Source organism: Exophiala dermatitidis (assembly GCF_000230625.1).
Source record: "Exophiala dermatitidis NIH/UT8656 unplaced genomic scaffold supercont1.9, whole genome shotgun sequence".
Classification (NCBI taxonomy): domain Eukaryota; kingdom Fungi; phylum Ascomycota; class Eurotiomycetes; order Chaetothyriales; family Herpotrichiellaceae; genus Exophiala; species Exophiala dermatitidis.
The window spans coordinates 107,206-126,868 of record NW_008751654.1 but is presented as its reverse complement, the minus strand read 5'-3'; the positions used below and the strand labels follow the sequence as shown (position 1 = coordinate 126,868).

The 19,663-nt window shown below is 52.7% G+C and overlaps 6 protein-coding genes across 6 annotated transcripts; 4 read left to right on the top strand and 2 right to left on the bottom strand.

Moving 5' to 3' along the window:
- Positions 1-46: 46 nt before the first annotated feature.
- HMPREF1120_09217 (uncharacterized protein) lies at positions 47-2,217 on the top strand. The gene is made up of 3 exons (XM_009163496.1): positions 47-346; positions 405-1,274; positions 1,383-2,217. Exons 2-3 carry the CDS (start codon positions 710-712, stop codon positions 1,850-1,852), a joined length of 1,035 nt encoding a protein of 344 aa, XP_009161744.1. The 5' UTR covers positions 47-346; positions 405-709; the 3' UTR covers positions 1,853-2,217.
- Positions 2,129-3,881, bottom strand: HMPREF1120_09216 (adenylate kinase 1). The gene is made up of 4 exons (XM_009163495.1): positions 3,323-3,881; positions 3,215-3,267; positions 3,007-3,161; positions 2,129-2,953 (listed from the first exon to the last, which is right to left on the bottom strand). The coding sequence occupies exons 1-4, from the start codon at positions 3,480-3,482 to the stop codon at positions 2,500-2,502; spliced, it is 822 nt and encodes a 273-aa protein (XP_009161743.1). The 5' UTR covers positions 3,483-3,881; the 3' UTR covers positions 2,129-2,499.
- A 539-nt stretch (positions 3,882-4,420) lies between these two features.
- HMPREF1120_09215 (26S proteasome regulatory subunit rpn-8) lies at positions 4,421-6,611 on the top strand. Its single transcript, XM_009163494.1, has 2 exons — positions 4,421-5,136; positions 5,186-6,611. Exons 1-2 carry the CDS (start codon positions 4,953-4,955, stop codon positions 6,064-6,066), a joined length of 1,065 nt encoding a protein of 354 aa, XP_009161742.1. The 5' UTR covers positions 4,421-4,952; the 3' UTR covers positions 6,067-6,611.
- On the bottom strand, positions 6,149-7,543 carry HMPREF1120_09214 (uncharacterized protein). Its single transcript, XM_009163493.1, has one exon. It carries the CDS (start codon positions 7,406-7,408, stop codon positions 6,578-6,580), a length of 831 nt encoding a protein of 276 aa, XP_009161741.1. The 5' UTR covers positions 7,409-7,543; the 3' UTR covers positions 6,149-6,577.
- A 3,683-nt stretch (positions 7,544-11,226) lies between these two features.
- Positions 11,227-15,715, top strand: HMPREF1120_09213 (uncharacterized protein). The gene has a single exon (XM_009163492.1). It carries the CDS (start codon positions 11,403-11,405, stop codon positions 15,666-15,668), a length of 4,266 nt encoding a protein of 1,421 aa, XP_009161740.1. The 5' UTR covers positions 11,227-11,402; the 3' UTR covers positions 15,669-15,715.
- A 1,982-nt stretch (positions 15,716-17,697) lies between these two features.
- On the top strand, positions 17,698-19,193 carry HMPREF1120_09212 (omega-6 fatty acid desaturase (delta-12 desaturase); the record flags this gene model as incomplete). The annotated part of the gene is made up of 2 exons (XM_009163491.1): positions 17,698-18,718; positions 18,775-19,193. The coding sequence occupies 2 exons, from the start codon at positions 17,698-17,700 to the stop codon at positions 19,191-19,193; spliced, it is 1,440 nt and encodes a 479-aa protein (XP_009161739.1).
- Positions 19,194-19,663: the final 470 nt, after the last annotated feature.

The window sequence follows — 19,663 nt, the reverse complement described above, 5'->3', positions numbered from 1 at the left end:
CTTTTTGAGGGATTCTGCCATGTCAACTCGCTGTAGCCGCCGCTGCTTGCGATCCTGTTCTTCTTCCTACCTTCTGTTGCGGTTGCTGCACGTGGCAGGAATGTCATGTCGGGGGGAGCAGGTGTGTGGAGGTGGTCGCCTCTGGTTCGGTACTCATCCTCTATCAATCCCTCAATCTGTGGTTCGATTGCCCTCGTGGAACCCCTTGGATACTCGTCGTTAGGGGCAAAGACCCCCTATAACCGATCAAATACAAGGACTGGTCATATACTGCACCCTGTAGCTGGTAGTAGTAGTAGCTGAGATCTGAGAGGACGTTGAACTGGCCTTGTAATAATGTGGTTCGGTATGTCAATAAAATGCCCGATTTGGTATCCCAAGGTACTCACAAACCGCTCTAATAGATCCTTGGCATCAAAAATCCCACTCAGGGCTCGAGGCTGGTGGCACTGGCACCCACACGACCACTGGAAGATCAACATCTCGATCTCTCCCTTTTCATCTATCGGATCTCAAACTCCGATTCTTCCTAGATCGCAGTGGCACCCATCTCGCGCAGTAGTAGTGGACCTGTTCACAACATAGTCCCCAACCTGACTTTGACTTCACAAAGCAAGTCTTGAAATTCTCTTGCGCGTGAATACTATCAATAGATCGGTCGCGACTCTTTTACAGCAACCCACTCAACTCAACTACTCTTGTCATCACCATGTCGGAAGAATTCTCGTCGCCGCCGCCAAGGCAATACCGGTCCGAGGCATCCAACAACTGGCGCGCCAAAGACGACACTCCACGTGTGGATCAATCACAGTCCCAGTCCCAGCAGCCGCGCATGCGATCCAACTTCAACAGGACCAACAATGGATCGTATTCCAACAACAACACAAACTCTTCTACGTCTGCAGATGCATCTGCGACACCTGGCACGCGTCTTTATGTCGGCAACCTGCTCTACACGATCCAAAAGGGCGATGTGGAAGCCTTGTTTGCCGAGCACGGCTTTAACGTGGTTGGAGTCACCATTTCGACCGACCCTTTCACAGGCCGCAATCCCAGCTACTGTTTTGTTGATGTCGACAGTCCCGAGGAGGCGCAGCGGGCAATTGCCGAGTTGAGCGGCGTGGATTTGCGCGGACGCGCTCTGAGGGTCAGTCCTGGCGTCGCCAGACGTGGCCAAGGCCAAAGTGACAGCAATGGCAACGGCAACGGTGGTCGAGAAGCCCGCGTCAAGAACTACGACCAGGGATGGGGCCGAGAGTCGAAAGAGGAGAGAAGTAAGTTTGATTTCGGTTTCCTCCCCACCAACCCTGGTCCTATTCTTTTTGTCAGCAGAGAATCTTGTGAGTACTAGTACTGACAAACATATCTGTTTTTTGTTGTAGCTGGCGACTACAAGCCGACTTTTGACCGCTGGAACCGCACCGATGCTTCTTCGCATTGGCAGGCACCTCAGACCGAGGGCCGGCGTCTGTTTGTCGGGGGTCTGCCGCGTATCGAGCCGCAATCGGCGCTCGACGAGGAGATCCAGGTTCTCTTCGCCACACACCTCCCTGACTCAAACACCAAGCCCACCGCCGTGTCCAAGCTCATCTCGCCGCATCCCAGCAAGGTCGTTGGTGGCGAGCCCGGAAACCACTATTACTGCTTTGTCGATCTCGAGCGTGCCGAAGACGTGGATGTCGTCATTGAGAAACTCGCCGGCGCCCAGGGCAGCTGGGGTGGAGCAGTACGTGTCGGTCGTGCCCGAGAGCAGAGAGAGCGTGGCCCCGATAGGAAGGTCGTCAGAGAGCAAGGACTCCGAAACGATGGGGAGAGGAAACCCTTTGAAACTGGAAGCTGGAGGAGAGATTGAGGTTCTGTTCTCGAATGAAAGGAGGCCAAACCTGGCTGTAACGCGGCCGTTACCTTACGCTTGCTTGTCGGTGGCCATGGACCCAAGTAATCCAGGAGGATGCGCGTGCTCATGCTCGCAGAGGTGTCAGATGTCGATTCTTATCAGAGTGCTTCAAGTTGAGGCAGGCGTTGCGGAAACGGCACGACAGTGCTGCTGGCTGCCAGATTAGCATATCAGTGTGGCACGATAAATACGCCTCATGAGCCACCTCCGCTCGTGCCGGACCAAAGAGTCCTGTTGTGTAAGAATAAACTGGATACGAGAACTACGTAGTGCAAAGCTCTACTCACGGGAGAACAAATCTCAGCCCATTCGACGATCGGTCTTCTTGATTATGATTCCATTGTTTTTCTCTCGCGATAGGCGCAAGTTATCTTATGTACTCAAGTACAGGACGTGTTGCGCATTTTCGTTCACCTGACCAAGAAAGAAACCTGGTCCCCAAATTCGTGGTCTTGTACAGATTCGCTAACATAACTCGAGAACGTTGAGTCTGTCCGTAGTTTCATCCCAGTAGCGATTTCGGCGTCATGGTATGGCGGGAAATGTGCAATAACAATCACTTTTCGGCAGCTCCCTCCCAGAAGTCTGCAACATCGTCTCATTTACCGCAATCCAATCTTGCTCAAGATGTTGCTGGATGTGGAGGGCTTCGAGTCGCCGAAAACGCCCAGGATGCTCTTCCACACATGCTCGGGGTCCTGGCTGGCATCAATTCCAGCCCAGATACCCTTGGCCTTGTAGTAACCGACAACAGGAGCCGTCTGTTGGTGGTAAGTGGCCAATCTCTTCTTAAGAGTCTCAGCATTGTCATCGGTTCTTTGGATCAATGGCTCGCCAGTGACATCGTCCTTCATGGGCTCCTTGGGAGGGTTGAAAACTTTGTGGTACGTTCGGCCCGAGGCAGGATGGATCAATCGACCAGTGATCCGAGAGACAAGGAGGCCATCATCAATTTGGAGTTCAATGGCGTGTTTGAGGGGCTTGTTTTCACGATCGAGCATGACATCGAGGCCTTCGGCTTGAGCGACCGTTCGGGGGAAGCCATCGAGGATGAAGCTACGCGCATTGTTAGCGAGGACGGACATGGAGTCCCAGAACACGCAACTTACCCATTCTCGCACTCTTTGTTCGTGTCGAGCTCATTCTTGATCATGTTGATCATGATATCGTCACTGACCAGTCCACCTTGATCCATGATCTTCTTGGCTTCTCGTCCGAGGGGAGTCTTCTTCGCAACCTGGGCGCGGAGCATGTCGCCAGTAGCCTGCTCGGTATTAATTGCATGTCCCGAAAGGTTCTAGTTCCATGATTCCATACCAAATGGCAGACACAGTACCGTTCCTTGATCCGAGGAGCTTGAGTTCCCTTGCCTGTCGAGTACAAATCAGTTGACGCGTCCACAATGCTGCTACCGCGGGAACGCACCTGCGCCTGGGGGTCCGATGAGGATCATGCGCATGGACTCTACCACCGAGGGTTTCTTCCCGCCGCCCTCCAGTCTGCGTTCGAGTTCGTGCACTCGGCTCTCGAGCTTATGGACAAGGTCCTTGAGATCATCGATCTTCTCCTCGGTAATCGGGGCCATGGTTGCTGACAGGTATGAGTTCCGGACCTGACCAAGGTCGGGGAAGAGGAGGGAAGGTTGGGACGAGGTTTAGTTGATGTGAGAGGAGAGAGAACTTGAAGCAAAACAAACCAGGAATTGGTCGCAACACTCTAGAAGCAGTAGCCACAGCAGGAGAACCTAGGCAAGGCAAGGTACTTCAAGTTGAGTGGTATAAAGATGGGACTGGAGCCCTAGGAATAGTGGGCAGCTCTGTTACTCTCCGCTCTACCGAACTGGCCGAGTGCCAATTTGTGGCCGCAAAAGGGCACCGCCGGGAGCTGCCACCGACTGCTGTCCCCCAAGCGCCAAGAAGTCACGTTTCTTTCAAGTTCAAGCCCGAGTTGAGCTGCCTGACTGATGAGCCGCCCACGCGTTTGCTGAGCTCTGGTTGCTCTCCTCGTTTTCCCGCACAACAGTCTCCAACTCCTCTGCCCCCTTTCAGCCTCGCCAGCCTCTTCCGGTTCATCTTCGTCGCTGTAACTGGATCGTCCGTTGGCCCAGCCTTGCATGCAGTTTGCCCGAGTCTATGCCGATACAATAATGTAGTTGTATTGATGCGACGATCTACTAGTATCACCCTTTGTCGGTGACCGCAACATGTTCATGACAGTGCACACTACAATGGCAATGATATCGCTTTACCACCACACAGTGTGATTCATTCAAACTTCTGCCCTATCAACTTTCGGTGGCAAGATACCTTAGAGGCTTACAATGGTCTTAACGGGTAACGGGGAATTAGGGTTCTATTCCGGAGAGGGAGCCTGAGAAACGGCTACCACATCCAAGGAAGGCAGTCGACGCGCAATTACACAATCCCGAGACGACACGGGGAGGTAGTAACAAATAAATACTGATACGGGGCTCTTTCGGGTTTCGTAACTGGAATGAGTATAATCTGAATCCCTTAACGAGGAATAATTGGAGGGCAAGTCTGATGAACTTCACTTCGAATCTTAATGATTTCACGACGTTGAAATGATTGCTGTCGCCAGAAATAGGGCGCCCGTCTACAGTTGTAGAGCCATACTAGGGGCAACTGCACAAGCAGGGTTACGGCGGGCCATATCCCAGTCCAGTGTACCTCAGACTCCTTGAAGCGGCATATTACGGCGCAACCTGCAGTTGCTGGTACCATTTCAATGCCAAGGCTACGGCGCGACTCTATCTTTTCAAGTGCAAATACGTGCGGCGGATGATGAGGCGCGTCGCTTGCCAGCCTGCAAGTCGAGATCTACCGTAGCATGTTCATGTTCAACACCACCGCTCACCAATCCGACAACTAGGTATTTACCTTGAACCAGAACTCTGCAGTCTGTCTCCTTCTCCGTTCGCATACCCTCCGAGTGTCTCGAACCTCTTCCCTCCGTTCCCGCAGCTGAGGCTCTTGTCCCAGCTTTCTCCTGCTCATTCCTCCAGTCCTTCCACCTCATCTCATACTCAGCCGCCATGCCCGCAACAACCGCAGAAACCTTATCTCTAGTAAGCAGACAGGTTTCAGTTGCCCCTTTGGTGCTTCTGTCTGTTGCCGACCACTATGGTCGATCAGCCAAAGGTACCCGGAAGCGAGTAGTGGGAGTTCTCTTGGGGCAAAATGATGGGAAGAATGTCCGGGTATCGAACTGTTTCGCAGGTAGGTCTCATAGCTGCCAAGTATCCCTGGCGCAGCTGACAATGTCCAGTGCCGTTTGAAGAAGACGAAAAAGACCCTTCAGTATGGTTTTTGGATCACAACTATGTCGAATCGATGCGGGAGATGTTCAAAAAGGTCAATGCCCGGGAGAAGTTAATAGGCTGGTATCATTCGGGTCCAAAGTTGCGAGCGTCCGACCTGGAGATCAACGAGCTCTTCAAAAGATATACCCCCAACCCGCTGCTTGTCATCGTGGATGTACAGCCCAAAGAAGTTGGCGTGCCGACCGACGCTTATTTTGCTATTGAGGAGATCAAAGATGACGGCACGACCACCACCAAAACCTTTGTGCATACGCCTTCCATCATCGAGGCCGAAGAAGCCGAAGAGATCGGAGTGGAGCATCTTCTAAGAGACATCCGGGATGTGGCCGTTGGAACCTTGTCCTCCAGAATCACCCAGCAATTACAGTCCCTACAAGGTCTTCATCTGCGACTCAGAGACATCGGCGCCTACCTCCAAAAGGTGCTCGATGGCGAATTACCTATCAACCATGCTATTCTCGGTAACCTGCAAGACATATTCAATCTTCTCCCCAACTTGACCGTGCCTCCCGCTTCCAAGCCGCATGGCGCGAATCAAGTCGAAAACAGTGAACTGGCCCGTGCCATGACGGTTAAAGTGAACGACCAGCTTATGACAATCTATCTCAGCTCCCTCGTTCGCGCCATCACCGCATTCCACGATCTAATCGATAACAAGAACCAAAACAGGCAGCAGCAGGAAGAAAAGGAAGCCAAGAAGGACGAGGCGGAGAAGAAGGAGGGGGATAAACACAAGGATGACAAGAAGTTGGCCAATGGTGCAGTCAACGGCGAGAAGAAAGCTACAGAAGACAACGGAAAGGGCAAGGACAAGAAGAAAGGCTAGATAATGCAGCAGACTCGAACTGAGGATTGCATTCAGGCATTTAGCATGGCGTTTGAGCGGGAGATCCTGCGCAATGGCTTGAGGAAGTACATACATCATCGTGTCACATCAGCAGGCTGGTTCAATGTACAATATGGCATCGAGGTCACATGAAGTGGTCATAGAATTTGGATGCGGCTTCTGTCTGTCACTGGATGAAAGAAGTTTCCGTGGCCAGACTATATCTCTCGTGGCCGTTGCTCATTTACCCCCATACCGAGTGCACTCGTCTTACTCGCTAACGGCTCATTGGAAGCTCTTTAGGAATTTTGTCCTATTCTTGCTATGTAGGATTCCAATGGAACCTGCCAGTCCTGCCACAAGATAACGGGGTCCAGCGGGGGATAAGATTCCTGCAAAACGTTCGTCCTTCAAGTTCTCGAGTCTGGTCCTCTTTCTACTAGTAGGCAAAGGCTGCACGCGGACATGATGACATGTACTGTGCTGTAGCCACCCGTTAACCCAGGAGCTCTTATCGTGCGCCGAACTCGCCCCAACCTGCGCCCCATGCAGCGAGTTCCTCCTTGCTGACTTCCCGGGACGTGACGGCGGAACTAAAGAGCTTAGGGGCGGCCTTTGCCAGCACCGCAGCCAGGATGTGTTTGCAAGAAGGCGCTGAACGAGAGGAGGGATTGGTCGCCAGGCCGCCGAACATCCAGTCGTGGGTTTGGTCGGTAGTATCGATGTCGGCTTGTGGTTGTTCCTCAAACTGGTCCGAGTCATGACCACCCACATTGAGTCCCTGAAACGCCGAGACACTGAAGGCCGGACAACTGCAGTTCCAGCTGTCCAGCCGGACCTCGTAGAACGTGGAGGTCGCATCACGTCGGCGAGAAGAATAGTAAGAAGATCTCGAGATTGATGAGCCTCCGCGGCCGCGCCGGCCTGAATTCGACGAGGTTACGGCCGACGACGATTGAACATAGTACACCTCCCACGGACCTCCAACATCTGGGCTTTCCTTTGGTAAAGGGTGCTCGACTTCTTCGGCACTCTCGGGGCGTAGTGTAAGCCTGGTCACGAGGCCGCGGTCAAGTATATCCAGCGCCGGCAGCAGCTCGTGCGGGAAAAGCACTTGGAGCGTCAGAAAGACATTGCGCGCATGTTCGGCATCCGAAGGGGAAAGTCTGTTCAAGGCGCTGGGCGGCTGATAGATTTCTGGTCCTAAGAACCTTTGTCTCGCTGGATCTTGTTGGGCTGTAGACTCATCAAGCGGCGTAATGCTCGACAGGCTTAAGAACACGCTCGTCATGATGGAGCTACTATTAGGAGTAGACGACCACGGCCCAGACTGGTCGTGCATGGTGGGCTCGGCCACTGGGCGGCATCCGCCATAGTACCAGTCTATTCTAACAGACTGCGTGAGATCTTTGAGAAGGGGTGTGTCCCTGTGAAGTAGGTTGTTGGCGTGGTCGAGAACGTAAAGGGTGGAGGATAGAGAGGAAGATTCGGTGAATAATATTCACAGAAATATTGCCATCTACAGGTCCACCATGATCGACTGGGGATACGCTTCAACCACTTGAATTCTAAGCACTTATCCCTGTGAATCATGGACCTCTAATTAACACACTGACTCTTATGGTGACTTACACGCTCCGTAACAATATATTTGTTCGACCAGAAGTTGGACTGATTCTCAACGCGAATAGAAAAACTCGATAGTCTACAGCAAAAATACTGATATTCTTCTAAATAGTCGTGTTCACCATGTCTACATACCTAGGTCTCTTTGGTTTATATTTTCAGCCCTGCCATCTGACTTTGTTCGCCTTCATCACCGATATCATACCCATGGGCACTTGGGCAGCATTCACAATTTGGACACTGCCATACTTTTTCAAAATCTGAGGTCCGTATACGGCAAGGATCCATTTCCAATAGGGATCCATGGATGTCCACGGCTTGCATATCGTGGGTGGAGACGCCGAGGAGTCTGTATCGATATCGTCAAGATCTTGGAGCCACGAATTCAGCTGCTGGGTCTGCCGCATGTGATATTGCTGCGGTATCTTGAGAAGCTTTTGGTAAGCCGTGCCCAGATGGATCGAATGCTCCTCTCGGTACTGTAAGTACTCTCCTTTGGACATGAATTCATCCCCGACGTCGATGGGCACGGACGAGCCCCTATGGTCAGCATAACCCCGTCTTCCATCCTGCTCGAACTTCAGTTTCGCAGCATTGTATGCGTTTTCGTCGGCCTCCAGACCCCTTTTTAAGATCTCCTCAGGAAGCCGCCGCATTGTTTCTCGCATGGAGTGTAACGGCACCAGTGGGTTGCGAAGCTCCAGCCCACCCAGTCGAACTGGCCAATACCAGACCCCATCCGGGATGTCCGTCATGCCGTATTTCTCTTTTACCAGCTTCGCGAGGTAATCCGTCACTGAACCGTCAGGGAAAATGGTTTTCTGGATCCTGACCATAGTGTCAATCATACTGTCAACATGCTCTTGCCCAAAAGCATTGCATGGTTGGCCAAAGTTATTGCTGAAGAACCGAGCCATGTACGCATTGTATGCTTGAATCCACGAGAAGACCGATGTACAATGAGATAACTGCCGCTTCAGCTTTTCGATGTGGTCGTCAACCATGCTCTGGTCGATCACAAACCGTACACTAGCAGCATCCAGGCGAAGAAAGCCCCAGCGAACTGCACCTTTAGGAAGGGACAGCTTGTCGGAAGAGACGGACTTGTCATGTTTGCCCAGTTCTGGTGTGGAGACACCTTTGGAACTCTGTTTTGTCATTGCATCGGCACCACCCTTCCATACCACGGTGCCTGTCTTTTCACTATTAAACTCGATGCCCATGACGGAAGCAAAGGCCGTCATCGCTTGCCAGCCACGAAGACACACATCTTCTGTTCCCCATAGCCAGAAATCGTCATGAAGACGGTAGAGGTAGCTTTGACTGGCTTTGTTGACGGCGAAATCCATCACGAAAAGGACAACTTCTCCGAAGACGTCACTCAGGGCATGTGACATAGGAACACCTCGCTGCCGAACCTGCGATTGTCCATGTGGACCATCTTGGGCGAACCGTAATGGAGCTTGGAGGAACTTCCTGAAGAAGGCCAGCCAGTCATCACTGACGCCAAAGAACTCAAGGACGGCAAAGATGGTGCCATGAGGAAGAGAGGGCCCGAACCACTGGAAATCCGACCGAACAATAGCATGAGGCGTGTCTGGATGCAGATGGCGAGCAACCAGGGCTTCCGTAACGACAAGGTGCAGAAGGGTTTGCTTGATTTCGGCCGGGCTCTTCCTGCCCGGCGCGGTCGTGTTGTCGTCCTCCTCTCCATAACCCCGAACACCTTCTGCCTCGTTTATGGGTAGCTGTGTCAACAAAAAGTCTTCTTCATACTGTTTTCGCCGTATCTTCGCAACAGTTTCCTGTGAAGTGGCATTCATACCCAGAAAATACTCTCTTCGGAAAAGATCGTTCTTGGGAATTGTTCTGGACGGTCTCTCCCACGCCGCTGACCTAAAGCAACCGGTGAAACACTTCTTGAAGTGAACTGCCCACTTCATGCCAATGACATGCAATAGCAGGGCGTCAAGAACATCCTCGTCCATGAAGACACAATATCGTCCGTTTAATTGGCGCCGTTGCTGGACTGGGATGGAACCGTCAATGGTGGTCCACTGCCAGCTTTCGAGAGAGGCGTATCTTATGTTGAGGATGTCAGCTACTTCCTGGAGCACCTCTTTATTGTCTCGGAACGACGTTAGAATGGCTGCCTTGTCTTCAGGAAGCAGATCGGTCTGGAGGACTCCACGGATAGCTGTCTCTACACTGGCAGGGTTAAACAGCCCACGCCTTTGCCAGAGATTGAGACTGAATCCTTGCGTAGCACCCTCAATGTCATTAAAGGCATTGGAAACCATTTTTTCTGACCGGAATAAACGGCTGAGGTAATGCTGAATTTCGGCCTTGCCAGTCTCCGACTTGGAAAACACAAGGGACTCCCACTGCTGTCGCTGTTCGTGCATTTCTTTCCGACCAATAATTTCAGGGGAAGACTCCTCCAGTCCGCCCTGTGCAGCACTCTCGATGTTGAGATTACTGCATCCAGAAAGCCATTCGGTCACGAGCTGCGAAAACAAGTCGGCATGCGCATGTCGAATGCTTCTCATTTCAAGGTCCTCTAGCAGTGTATGTTGAGTGTCTAAGACCAACTCGGAGCTCAATGCTGGATCTTTTGCGGCTTGACGGAGGAGTAGCTGCTGGTTCCGCCGCGTGCGAGCAAGCTCGGTTGACCATCGGATGTCAGCTTCAGGCAGGTTATCGTCCGGGAGTCGAATCCCATCAATCCGACAAGCGCCTTCGAGCAAGGTGAGGGTCCGTTCGAGCTCGCTCGTACATGACTTTGCGGCAAGAAGAAGCTCTCGCTTCTGTGTTTCATACTGTTCACCCTGTTTTTTGAGCTCCTTGAGTTTGCTCGATGTGATTGAGCGCAAAGTCTCCGAGAGGCTTGACGGTGCCATTACGGAAGAATCCCTCGACAAAAATACTAGTGAGAGAAGGGGGTTCGCAGCCCGCAAGGATGCACTGGGTATTGGCCGGGGGCAACTGGGGAACGCTGAGTAGAGACAGGACGCCGAACAGAAATCACCGGCTGACACACCCCTTTTCTTTTCCGACCACAAACAAATGCGCTGACATCAAGGTTTAAGAGCTGAAGTGGAGTGAGGAAGAAGGTACCTGATGAGAGATGATACTGTTATACCAACCTGGGGTGCACAGGAAGCATCTAGTTGCGCCGTGACTCACGCCCAGTCAAAGATGTAGCCGGGAAAGATGCATCTACCTTGATGGCGTGGATATATAGGTAGATGTGAGAGTAATACAACCGGCCCAGATTGCCATTATCGAGCGGAATCGAAGATGGTTGCAGGACTTCGAGTTCAAGCTGCAGTTGAACCACAATTTACTGATCATGTTGAAGTTGTACAGTTGTGTGCCTGCGTCACAGTTCAAGTCGAATTAAGCTCACCACCTAAAAAGGCTTAGCCTGATACTGGGGATCACTACTCATTGAAGCGAACTTCTGCCGACGCTCTTGGGTGCAGTGCAGTGCCTTGTAACGCATTTCAAGATGATGAAGACGCGAACGTGAAAAGTACATGTAAACACCTCCGGACGGCGACCTGCAAAGGTCTTAAATTGATCATGCTACAGTAACAACTAATTGATGATTATGACCTCGTTGCACACTAAACTCAGTATTTCCACGAATATTGTGGCATCATGATTCCCTCCGAAACCCTCCATTGCTTCTATTTCGTCACTTCACCATGGATGGGGCGGAGTCTCCCTCAACATCCAAGGTGATCGTTCAATGCATCGACCCTCACAATCTATACGATATCATCGAACCTCATTTGTCAAGCAGGACTCCCCTGCGAAACCTTCATTGGAAGTCGCCGAGTCGCCCTCTTCGATCAATCGCATCCCTGAATGTATCCGTCGTCCGAGAGGACACTGATGGCAGGTCGCAAGCCAACGTGCGCAGGCACCAGATCCCAGGACTGCGGCAGACGCCTTATGTAAAACTGTACCTCCTGCGTTGTGATGATAAGGAGCAATATAAAGAGAAGGCCCGCAAGGAAGTCCGCCAATGGGTCAAGACACAGACAAGCGCCAGTGACGGCAGCAAGTCGTCAGGAAAGGGACAGGAGGACCATGATGCTTTTGAATGGCTGATTGTCCACGTGGTGCTGCCCGATACGCCGGCTGCTCGTCAGCCAAAGTCGTCCAAGCATCTCTCGATAGAAGCGGCAGAGAGTACCGACAGTGTCAATAGCAAGTCGAAATGGACAGGCAAGAGTCCGTCCACGATTTTGGACAAGCTGAAGGCCGACTTCAATAGTGGCTCCAAATCAGGCATCAACCGCGTTGCGCAAGTGAGGCTTGTAGACGCCAACGACAAACCTACAGGATTGACCCCGTCTGAGCTCGAAGAACAGTGGCAAGATCTGGTCGAGAGCCTCAAAGTGTGCATCTTGCGCTCTTTCGACGCTCGCGTCGCTCAGTACGAGGGTGATATACGGGAAAGGGACAGTCAGCGAAGCCTGCCGGGCTGGAACTTTTGCACCTTTTTCATTCTCAAAGAAGGGCTAGCAAAGGGTTTCGAGAGCGTAGGATTGCTCGATGATGCCCTGGCGATTTACGATGAGCTCTCTGTGGGGCTTGACGGGCTCGTCAAGGAACAGGCTCAAAGGATTGATCCTGACGACAGCGGCTCGCTGCTCAGATTCTCCAAAGAGTCCAAGGACCTATTGAGGGCAGCTCTCAGTTCTCATGCTGAAAATGTTTCGACCCCTAATGGAAACCGGATATTCAGTTTAACAGACATCCTCAACGCTGATCGAGACCTGTTCCCTTTCGATACAGATAGAAAGCACTATCTAGAGCTCATTCTGTCAAATGAAGTGTCTGCTCTTGACCTCCGGATGTACCTCTTTACACGACAAATGGAGATTCTGCTCCGGCAGGGCAGGTCTGACGATTCTAAGCCTCCAAACTCAACGGCATCTGCCAATATGAATGTGGTTGCTGACCTCACGGAACGCGCAATCCAGGCTATCAACCTTATCGCCCGCAACCTTCGCCTGGAACTCTACAATGCTTGGGGCGGCCAGGAAGGGCTGAGTGCAGAGGAATTGCATTCGCAGAGAACTGTCACCGGCAATATTGTCTCAACGTGGGAATGGTGTGCATGTATGCAAATAATGGCTCAGGTTCTCCCAACCATAGGCACAGATGTGGAGTATGGTACTCAATCTTTATCGCTTGACGCTGTTGAACTTTCTCGTGACGCCGATTCGAAGCCCCTAACGCAAGGTGATGCGGGCGGCCCTGCTCAGAGGATGTCGTTGGCCGTTAGCTTGCGACCGAAGCCGCGTGAGAATCCCCAGGAATTGAGCAAAAGGAGCTCCTTGATGTCTGAGGGTTCGCAAACCCGACGGCCTTCCGCTTCACATCCGGGGTTAGAGCGTTTGTCATTGTGGATCTCGAGACTGGCGATGCTGGCACGGCATGCTCTGGAGGCCCTTGAAAGTGTTCGGCCATGGGTCATCGAAATGAAACGCTCTGCCAGCGACGCAAGTGGGCCAGAAGATACGGTGCAGACCAATGGTGATTCAGACCGGGTGTCACACTCGGACAATAATCCAGAGGGCTCTATCGCTGACGAGGACTTCCAGCATGGGTCACAGCAAGAGCTGATGGCCGGTCTGAGTTCGAGGACTTTACGGACAGCAGCATCATCCAAGTCAACATTTCTGAGTCTCTACGCTCTTCTGTCAGTCCTAGCATATCGAATGGCGGCTGATGCAAAAGGTCAGGCGACTGCCGAGCAGATCTTGACCAATCTTGCGGAAATGGAGTACTCCCAAGGTAACTACACAATCGCTGCCCGCTATTTGCACGGTCTTTTGGGCCCGTTACCGAGGCTCAGATGTCGCCCAGGAGACGGCTACCTACTTCGCATGTATGCCGATTGTCTTTGCAAACTTGACAGGACCAATGAGTACGCTCGATGTCTGGTTTCTTGCTTGTACTGGGCCTCTCGGTGCCGCGCGAAGCCTTTGCCCGCCATGCCCTCTGCTCAAAATCAGACATATGTGGATCGTCTGTTCATGATAGCTCCAACAGTTGCAGAAACGACACTTCCTCTAACAACTCTGTTCCACATTTCAAGCGTATCCAGGGCAATAACCAAACTTGAGGGTCGCGATGGATTTGCCATGTCCATGGCCATAAGGTCTCTGGCCGAAACGTCGACGCCATCGCTGCATGATGTCAAGTTGCGCTTGGTCTCCAAGGATGGAGTTGAACCCCGATTTATCACCTTGGCGCAGCGTGGTGATTCCTGCATCGAGTCTTCCGGGACCATGCTCTCGCTAGAGACTTCGGTTACAACACATGGCTGGTACACACCGCATGAAGTTGAAGTGCGTATCGGCCGCTTGAGATTCTTGCATCACTTCTCAGTGCCTCGTGAGGAGGAGCCGACAGACTCGATGGAGCCGGCGAACTCTCAACCAACGATTCCCCCAGTTCTTGTTTATCCCTTTTCTCAATCTCTCGAGGTGAAAATAACACCTTCTCCGTCCATCCATTTGGCACAGATCCGGCGTCTCTTGGTCACCATACGGCCAGGTGACAACGACGTGAAGCAATGTAAACTGCGCTTGAAAACCGCCACTGCGGGCCTGAGGCTGAACATCCACGATTCACAACTGCTAGGTGGGGAGACTGATACGGCTGCTCTACGCACCGCACGTGAGGGGGATGCTCTCATACTCATTGTGGATGACTTGAGATCTGGATCACCAACCGAGGTTGAAATTCCATACACGACGGAAGTCCAAACAGAACCCTCAGTAGTCTTGCGAATTGATGCGAGTTATGAGACTCAGCAAGGTGTTTTCACGCTGTATGACACTGCAGTCGTCAACGTCATCTTGCCGGTTACTGTCAATGTTCAAGATGTTGTCCGAAGTGGTTATGTCTATTCACGGTTCACGGTTAGCCCGGCGACCTTGGTCCCTTTGAATCTGGTGGAATGTCAGTTGGAAGAAAACGAAGCATATGCTTGCGCGGTTGGACACGGGTTTCCTCAGCCCCTAGTGGTCTTTCCCAAGCAGCCCGCGAGCTGGACGGTACGTCTCATCCCAAAACACGCCGAAGCACCAAAGTCAACGCAGCGGATGACCCTGGTGGTCCGATTTCAAACGCTGGATGAGAGTATGCTGGCTGCCTTGGAAGAGAGCTTGACTTCAGCAATCTCAAAGACCAAACATGCATATGCCGCGAGGTTGCTGGCTACACATTTACAGAACCGAATACGTTCCACATGGACCGAACAAGACTTGGAAGTGGCGGGGCTGACACAGGAGGTTGAAGTCTGGAACTTTGAGGACATAGACTGGCCGGCTGTGCTCTGTGCCTTTGACCGGCAGACAAGTGCCGAGATTGAAGATTGGCTCCAAGCATGGCACTCCAACCCCAAATCCATTGCGCTTCCCACGAAGTCGGCACGGCTGCGGCAGCTCAAATTACACGTGGATGTGCCGCCTCAACCCGTGGTTGTCTGCGCTGCATTTGTGGTCAACAAATCAGAGAAGTCAAGAGACATCGCTGTAATGGGTCAGCCGTTCCTGACTGAATTGGTGATGAGCCTGGGAAACCAAGCTGAAAAGCAAGTTGAAGCAGCCTTTGAAGTGGCGGCCATTGCGGAATCATGGCTTATTGGAGGCAGACGGAAAGGAACGGTACTGCTGGGTGATCAGCCTGTACGCATTCCCATCGTTCTGTTCCCCCAGCACCTAGGACATGCTCTCCTACCGGTCGTCACAGTCCAATGCCGGAAGATGGACAAACCAGCTGGGCGTGGCGAAGACGGGTGGACTACCGTGCCCTGCGAGGTGCACAACGAGACATATGGACGCAGTATATTAGTGACGCCGGATCTCCAGAGCACAACAGTGGAGGTATCTGGAGCCATACCTGATGATGGCGCGGGACGACTGATTGCAAGCACGAATAGACAGTAGAAACGACGATAAAAGGACAATACTTGAATACGCTTTTGACCAAGGGACCAGTTGAACTCTGGAGATCCCGGATCAGATAAGACGTTGATAGGAGGGGCAGTAGATCTGCAGGCACCCTTCCGGGCTATCCCTTAACCGGTGTGGTGTCTCCCAGGGTCGCCGGGACGAGCCACACGCCAAGCCAAGAATGTCATAGCTTGCAGTGCCGCTGCTTGGAATGACGCCAGATCTCACCGCGCATGCAGTGGGGCGCAGGCTCTTCCAGTACTAGTACGACTACTACTGTGTGTGGCCCCTGCCTGCGCCGGTTGGAGGCGAAGGGCTTTTCGACCTTTCCCACTGGAGGCGCCTCTTCCCCAACAAAATCTGCCAGGACGTGGAGCTTCGGTTCATTCTTCGATTCATCCACTCACCGCACCCCCTGCGACCCTCGTGAAAATATCCATCTGGTGCCAACAGTGGTTTGACAGTGCTCTCGACCCGACGCTTTGCTTAGATCGTAAACGCCCCTGACGCGGACCTCTGCATTGTGACGACACGTCGGGATACAAAGAACGCAGCTCCTTGCCCCTTCGACCGAGGTCTATCGGAACGAGCTCTTCTGCCCATGCAGTTTGCTTTCCTGGGATCAGAGCTTTCGGCATGTGCTTCTGCTGGCTGCACATGTCAATTACAGTTGTATGCTGTGCAGTGGCTGGCCAGTGAACAAGGTCCTATGGTGACGAGAAGCTGAAGGCAAACAGGAACCATGTGCCTCGTCTGGGCCTTGTCAGACCTAGAGCGAGATCAAACAATAGCAGACACTTGAGGTTCAAGCTGAGACTGGAGCTTCGGCGAATCGCTAGGCTTTGAATGGGTCACTTCACCGATCGACGCAGTCACGGCCAAAAACCGGACACGACGTGGATGCGGTGAGACCCCAAGCCGGGCGAGACCATGACTCCAGCAAAGAACGGTCAAGAAAAGAAGGCCATAACATGATGCCAGTCCGTGGGGCGACGGACTGACAAACGGCAACAGTGTCTTTTCAGTAGTACAACAGTAATTGCAGTGCGATGACTGCTTTTGTTGTGCCCAGAGGTTTGTTGGGTACGTTGCCTGACCGTGAAACGGCGGCCAGGGAAGATTGCCTGCTAAAATTCCCGCATCTCAGGTGATAGGCCTAAAATCACCGATTATACAACTAAGTGTACTTGATGACTCGATGACTTGCGCATCATCATGCTGCTGGAGAAGCTATACGCGATTTACTAGTAGTATCACAATATAGTTGTACAATGTATTATCAGCACCAATCGTCTGGATCGTTACGCGGGTATCAGCTGGGGGCGTGGTTGGAGATGCTCAGGGGCAGATCTTCGGGGAGAAAGCCCAGACGCTGTGGCTGGTCCTTCTGAAGCCCTTTTCCAGTTCCACCTGAAGCTGGGCCCCCATCATCGCCAGGCCGAGCGAAAATCCAGGGTCCCGGACTACGCCTACTACGCACTAGGGCCTAACAGTGCAGGGCGTGCTCTGGCTTGCCGGCGGGCTGCAGTGGACACTGGCAGGGCAGAGGCGGCCCTGAATTTAGTGCTGGTCCCCTAACAACCCTCGTAGTGACTGCCAGAGCCACAGCGTGGGCATCTGTTGAGGTTCGCTCGGTGCAGTGGGCTGCCCAATTTTTTTTTTGCCCTGGGCCCCTGCGAACCACAGTGCGGTGCAGAAGCCAGATCCACCACCGCATTCTCCTCAATCCCAATGCTTGAGACGGCGACCACCTGCATGCCACCCGCCGTCCTGCTATATTTTCAAGGAGCTTCCTGCACCTGCTTTCTCTAATTCCCTTCTTCTCGTGCAGTGTGGTGTGGTGCTTCAGGTTCTGTTCTGTTCTCACTCTCTGATCCCTTCTCGTTGTCCTGGTTCGCCGTGTTTGTTTACGACGCTCCTTGCTCGACTCGCCGTATACGGTCCTGCCTCCGAGTTCGGTCCCAACAAAATACCTGTACTCACCACTCGCCCCCTTCGCCAGGTCGTTCCCTCTCTATCGACCATGACTTCGACTGCGTTGCCTTCCGAGGCAGTCCTTCGCCGCATGATGTCCAGCGATTCCACGCCAGTCTCGTCTGCCAACATCTCTCCTCTCGACAGCCCCCGGTCCTCGCCCTCGTCGACCTCATTGTCCTCTCTGGCCTCCGAGGACGCCGCTCCAAAAGAAAAGCAGGCGCCCGAAAAAAAGCAGCTGGTGGACAGCTATGGCAATCCATTTGAGATTCCAGACTACACCATCGGTGACATCCACAGAGCCATTCCCAAGCACTGCTTCGAGCGTTCAGCCGTCACCGGGCTGTACTATGTGGCCCGAGATGTAGCCTGTCTGGCCACCACCTTCTACCTCTTCAACCGCTTCGTCACTCCGGAATACATTCCTTCCACCGCCGTCCGAGGTGCACTGTGGTTCTTGTACACCGTGATCCAGGGTCTGTTCGGTACCGGAGTCTGGGTGCTGGCCCATGAGTGTGGCCATCAGTCCTTCTCGACCAGCAAGGTGTTGAACGATACCGTGGGCTGGATCTGCCACTCGGCTCTGCTGGTGCCGTATTTCTCGTGGAAAATCTCTCATGGCAAACACCACAAGGCGACCGGGCATTTGGAACGTGACATGGTCTTTGTCCCACCGACCAAGGAGGAGTATGCTTCCAAGAGGGGATATCTGCTCCATCAGATTGACGAGCTGACTGAGGAGACTCCCATTGCCACTGCGTACCATCTGATCAGTCAACAACTGGGAGGCTGGCCTATGTATCTGTTGACCAATGTCACCGGCCACAACAAGCACCAAGGTCAGCGTGAAGGCCGTGGTATCGGAAAGCACAACGGCTTCGGCGGTGGTGTGAACCACTTTAACCCATCCAGCCCACTGTACGAGCAGAAGGATGCCAAGTTGATTGTGCTCAGTGACCTTGGTCTTTTGATTATGGGCAGCATTCTCTTCTGGGTTGGCAAGACGTACGGCTTTGCCAATTTGTTTGTGTGGTATCTGGCACCATATCTGTGGGTGAACCACTGGTTGGGTAAGTCATTTTTCTAGATTTCTTGCTGGTTCTGTTTCACTGACATTGAACTCCAGTGGCGATCACCTTCTTGCAACACACCGACCCATCGTTGCCCCATTACACTCCCACCACCTGGACCTACACTCGAGGCGCAGCCGCAACGATTGACCGCGAGTTCGGCTTCATTGGACGGCAGTTGTTCCACGGAATCATCGAAACCCATGTCCTCCACCACTATGTCAGCACCATTCCCTTTTACCACGCGGACGAAGCCAGCGAAGCCATCAAGAAGGTCATGGGTCGGCACTATCGCAGCGATACCGAGGGCGGTGCGATTGGCTTCCTGAAGAGCATGTGGAAATCCATGCGGATGTGCCAGTGGGTTGAACCCATTGAAGGCACCACCGGCGAGGAAGCCGGTGTCATGTTCTTCCGCAACCGCAACGGCCTGGGAGTGCCACCGGCGAAATCGCCAAAGCCTGCTGCGTCCTAGGTCGAGGCGTAGACCAAGAGAATTGGAAGAGCATTGATTGCATTGAAAAGCATGCTTGAAAGGGGTCCTGGCGTTTATATTGATTGTTGGGTTAAGTCAGGAGGCATAAAGCTGGAGCCTAGAGTATTTAGACATGGTGTATTCAGGCAAAGGCTGGGAAGAGAGAAGATCATGATCCAGACCAGACCGGCTGCCCAGAGATAGACCAGATACCCCGGAATCGCGCGGATAGATTTGCACCACCTACAATTGACTTGTTCACTGGCTTGTTGTGATGAAAAAGAGTACGCGCAATCCAGGTTGGCTACAGTATAGAACCAAGTGTCGGACGTGCCGTGTGAGTGGTGTCAGTACCTATTCACTTGAACGCAACGGCTGCTGTCTCAGATTAGTTCCAGTTGTGTTCAAGTTTGATTCGCCAGCAGTCCGAGCGTGCCGGCACGGTCAGTTGAAGTCTGGGGGTAGAGAAG

Coding starts and splice junctions, on each gene's coding strand:
- HMPREF1120_09216 (XM_009163495.1), bottom strand. CDS start 3,482: ATGGCCCCGATTACCGAGGAGAAGATCGATGATCTCAAGGACCTTGTC. Junction 3,162..3,214: donor GGTACTGTGTCTGCCATTTG/GTATGGAATCAT, acceptor AATACCGAGCAG/GCTACTGGCGACATGCTCCG. Junction 2,954..3,006: donor AACAAAGAGTGCGAGAATGG/GTAAGTTGCGTG, acceptor CAATGCGCGTAG/CTTCATCCTCGATGGCTTCC.
- HMPREF1120_09213 (XM_009163492.1), top strand. CDS start 11,403: ATGGATGGGGCGGAGTCTCCCTCAACATCCAAGGTGATCGTTCAATGC.
- HMPREF1120_09214 (XM_009163493.1), bottom strand. CDS start 7,408: ATGCACGACCAGTCTGGGCCGTGGTCGTCTACTCCTAATAGTAGCTCC.
- HMPREF1120_09215 (XM_009163494.1), top strand. CDS start 4,953: ATGCCCGCAACAACCGCAGAAACCTTATCTCTAGTAAGCAGACAGGTT. Junction 5,137..5,185: donor GGTATCGAACTGTTTCGCAG/GTAGGTCTCATA, acceptor GACAATGTCCAG/TGCCGTTTGAAGAAGACGAA.
- HMPREF1120_09217 (XM_009163496.1), top strand. CDS start 710: ATGTCGGAAGAATTCTCGTCGCCGCCGCCAAGGCAATACCGGTCCGAG. Junction 1,275..1,382: donor AGAGTCGAAAGAGGAGAGAA/GTAAGTTTGATT, acceptor TTTTTGTTGTAG/CTGGCGACTACAAGCCGACT.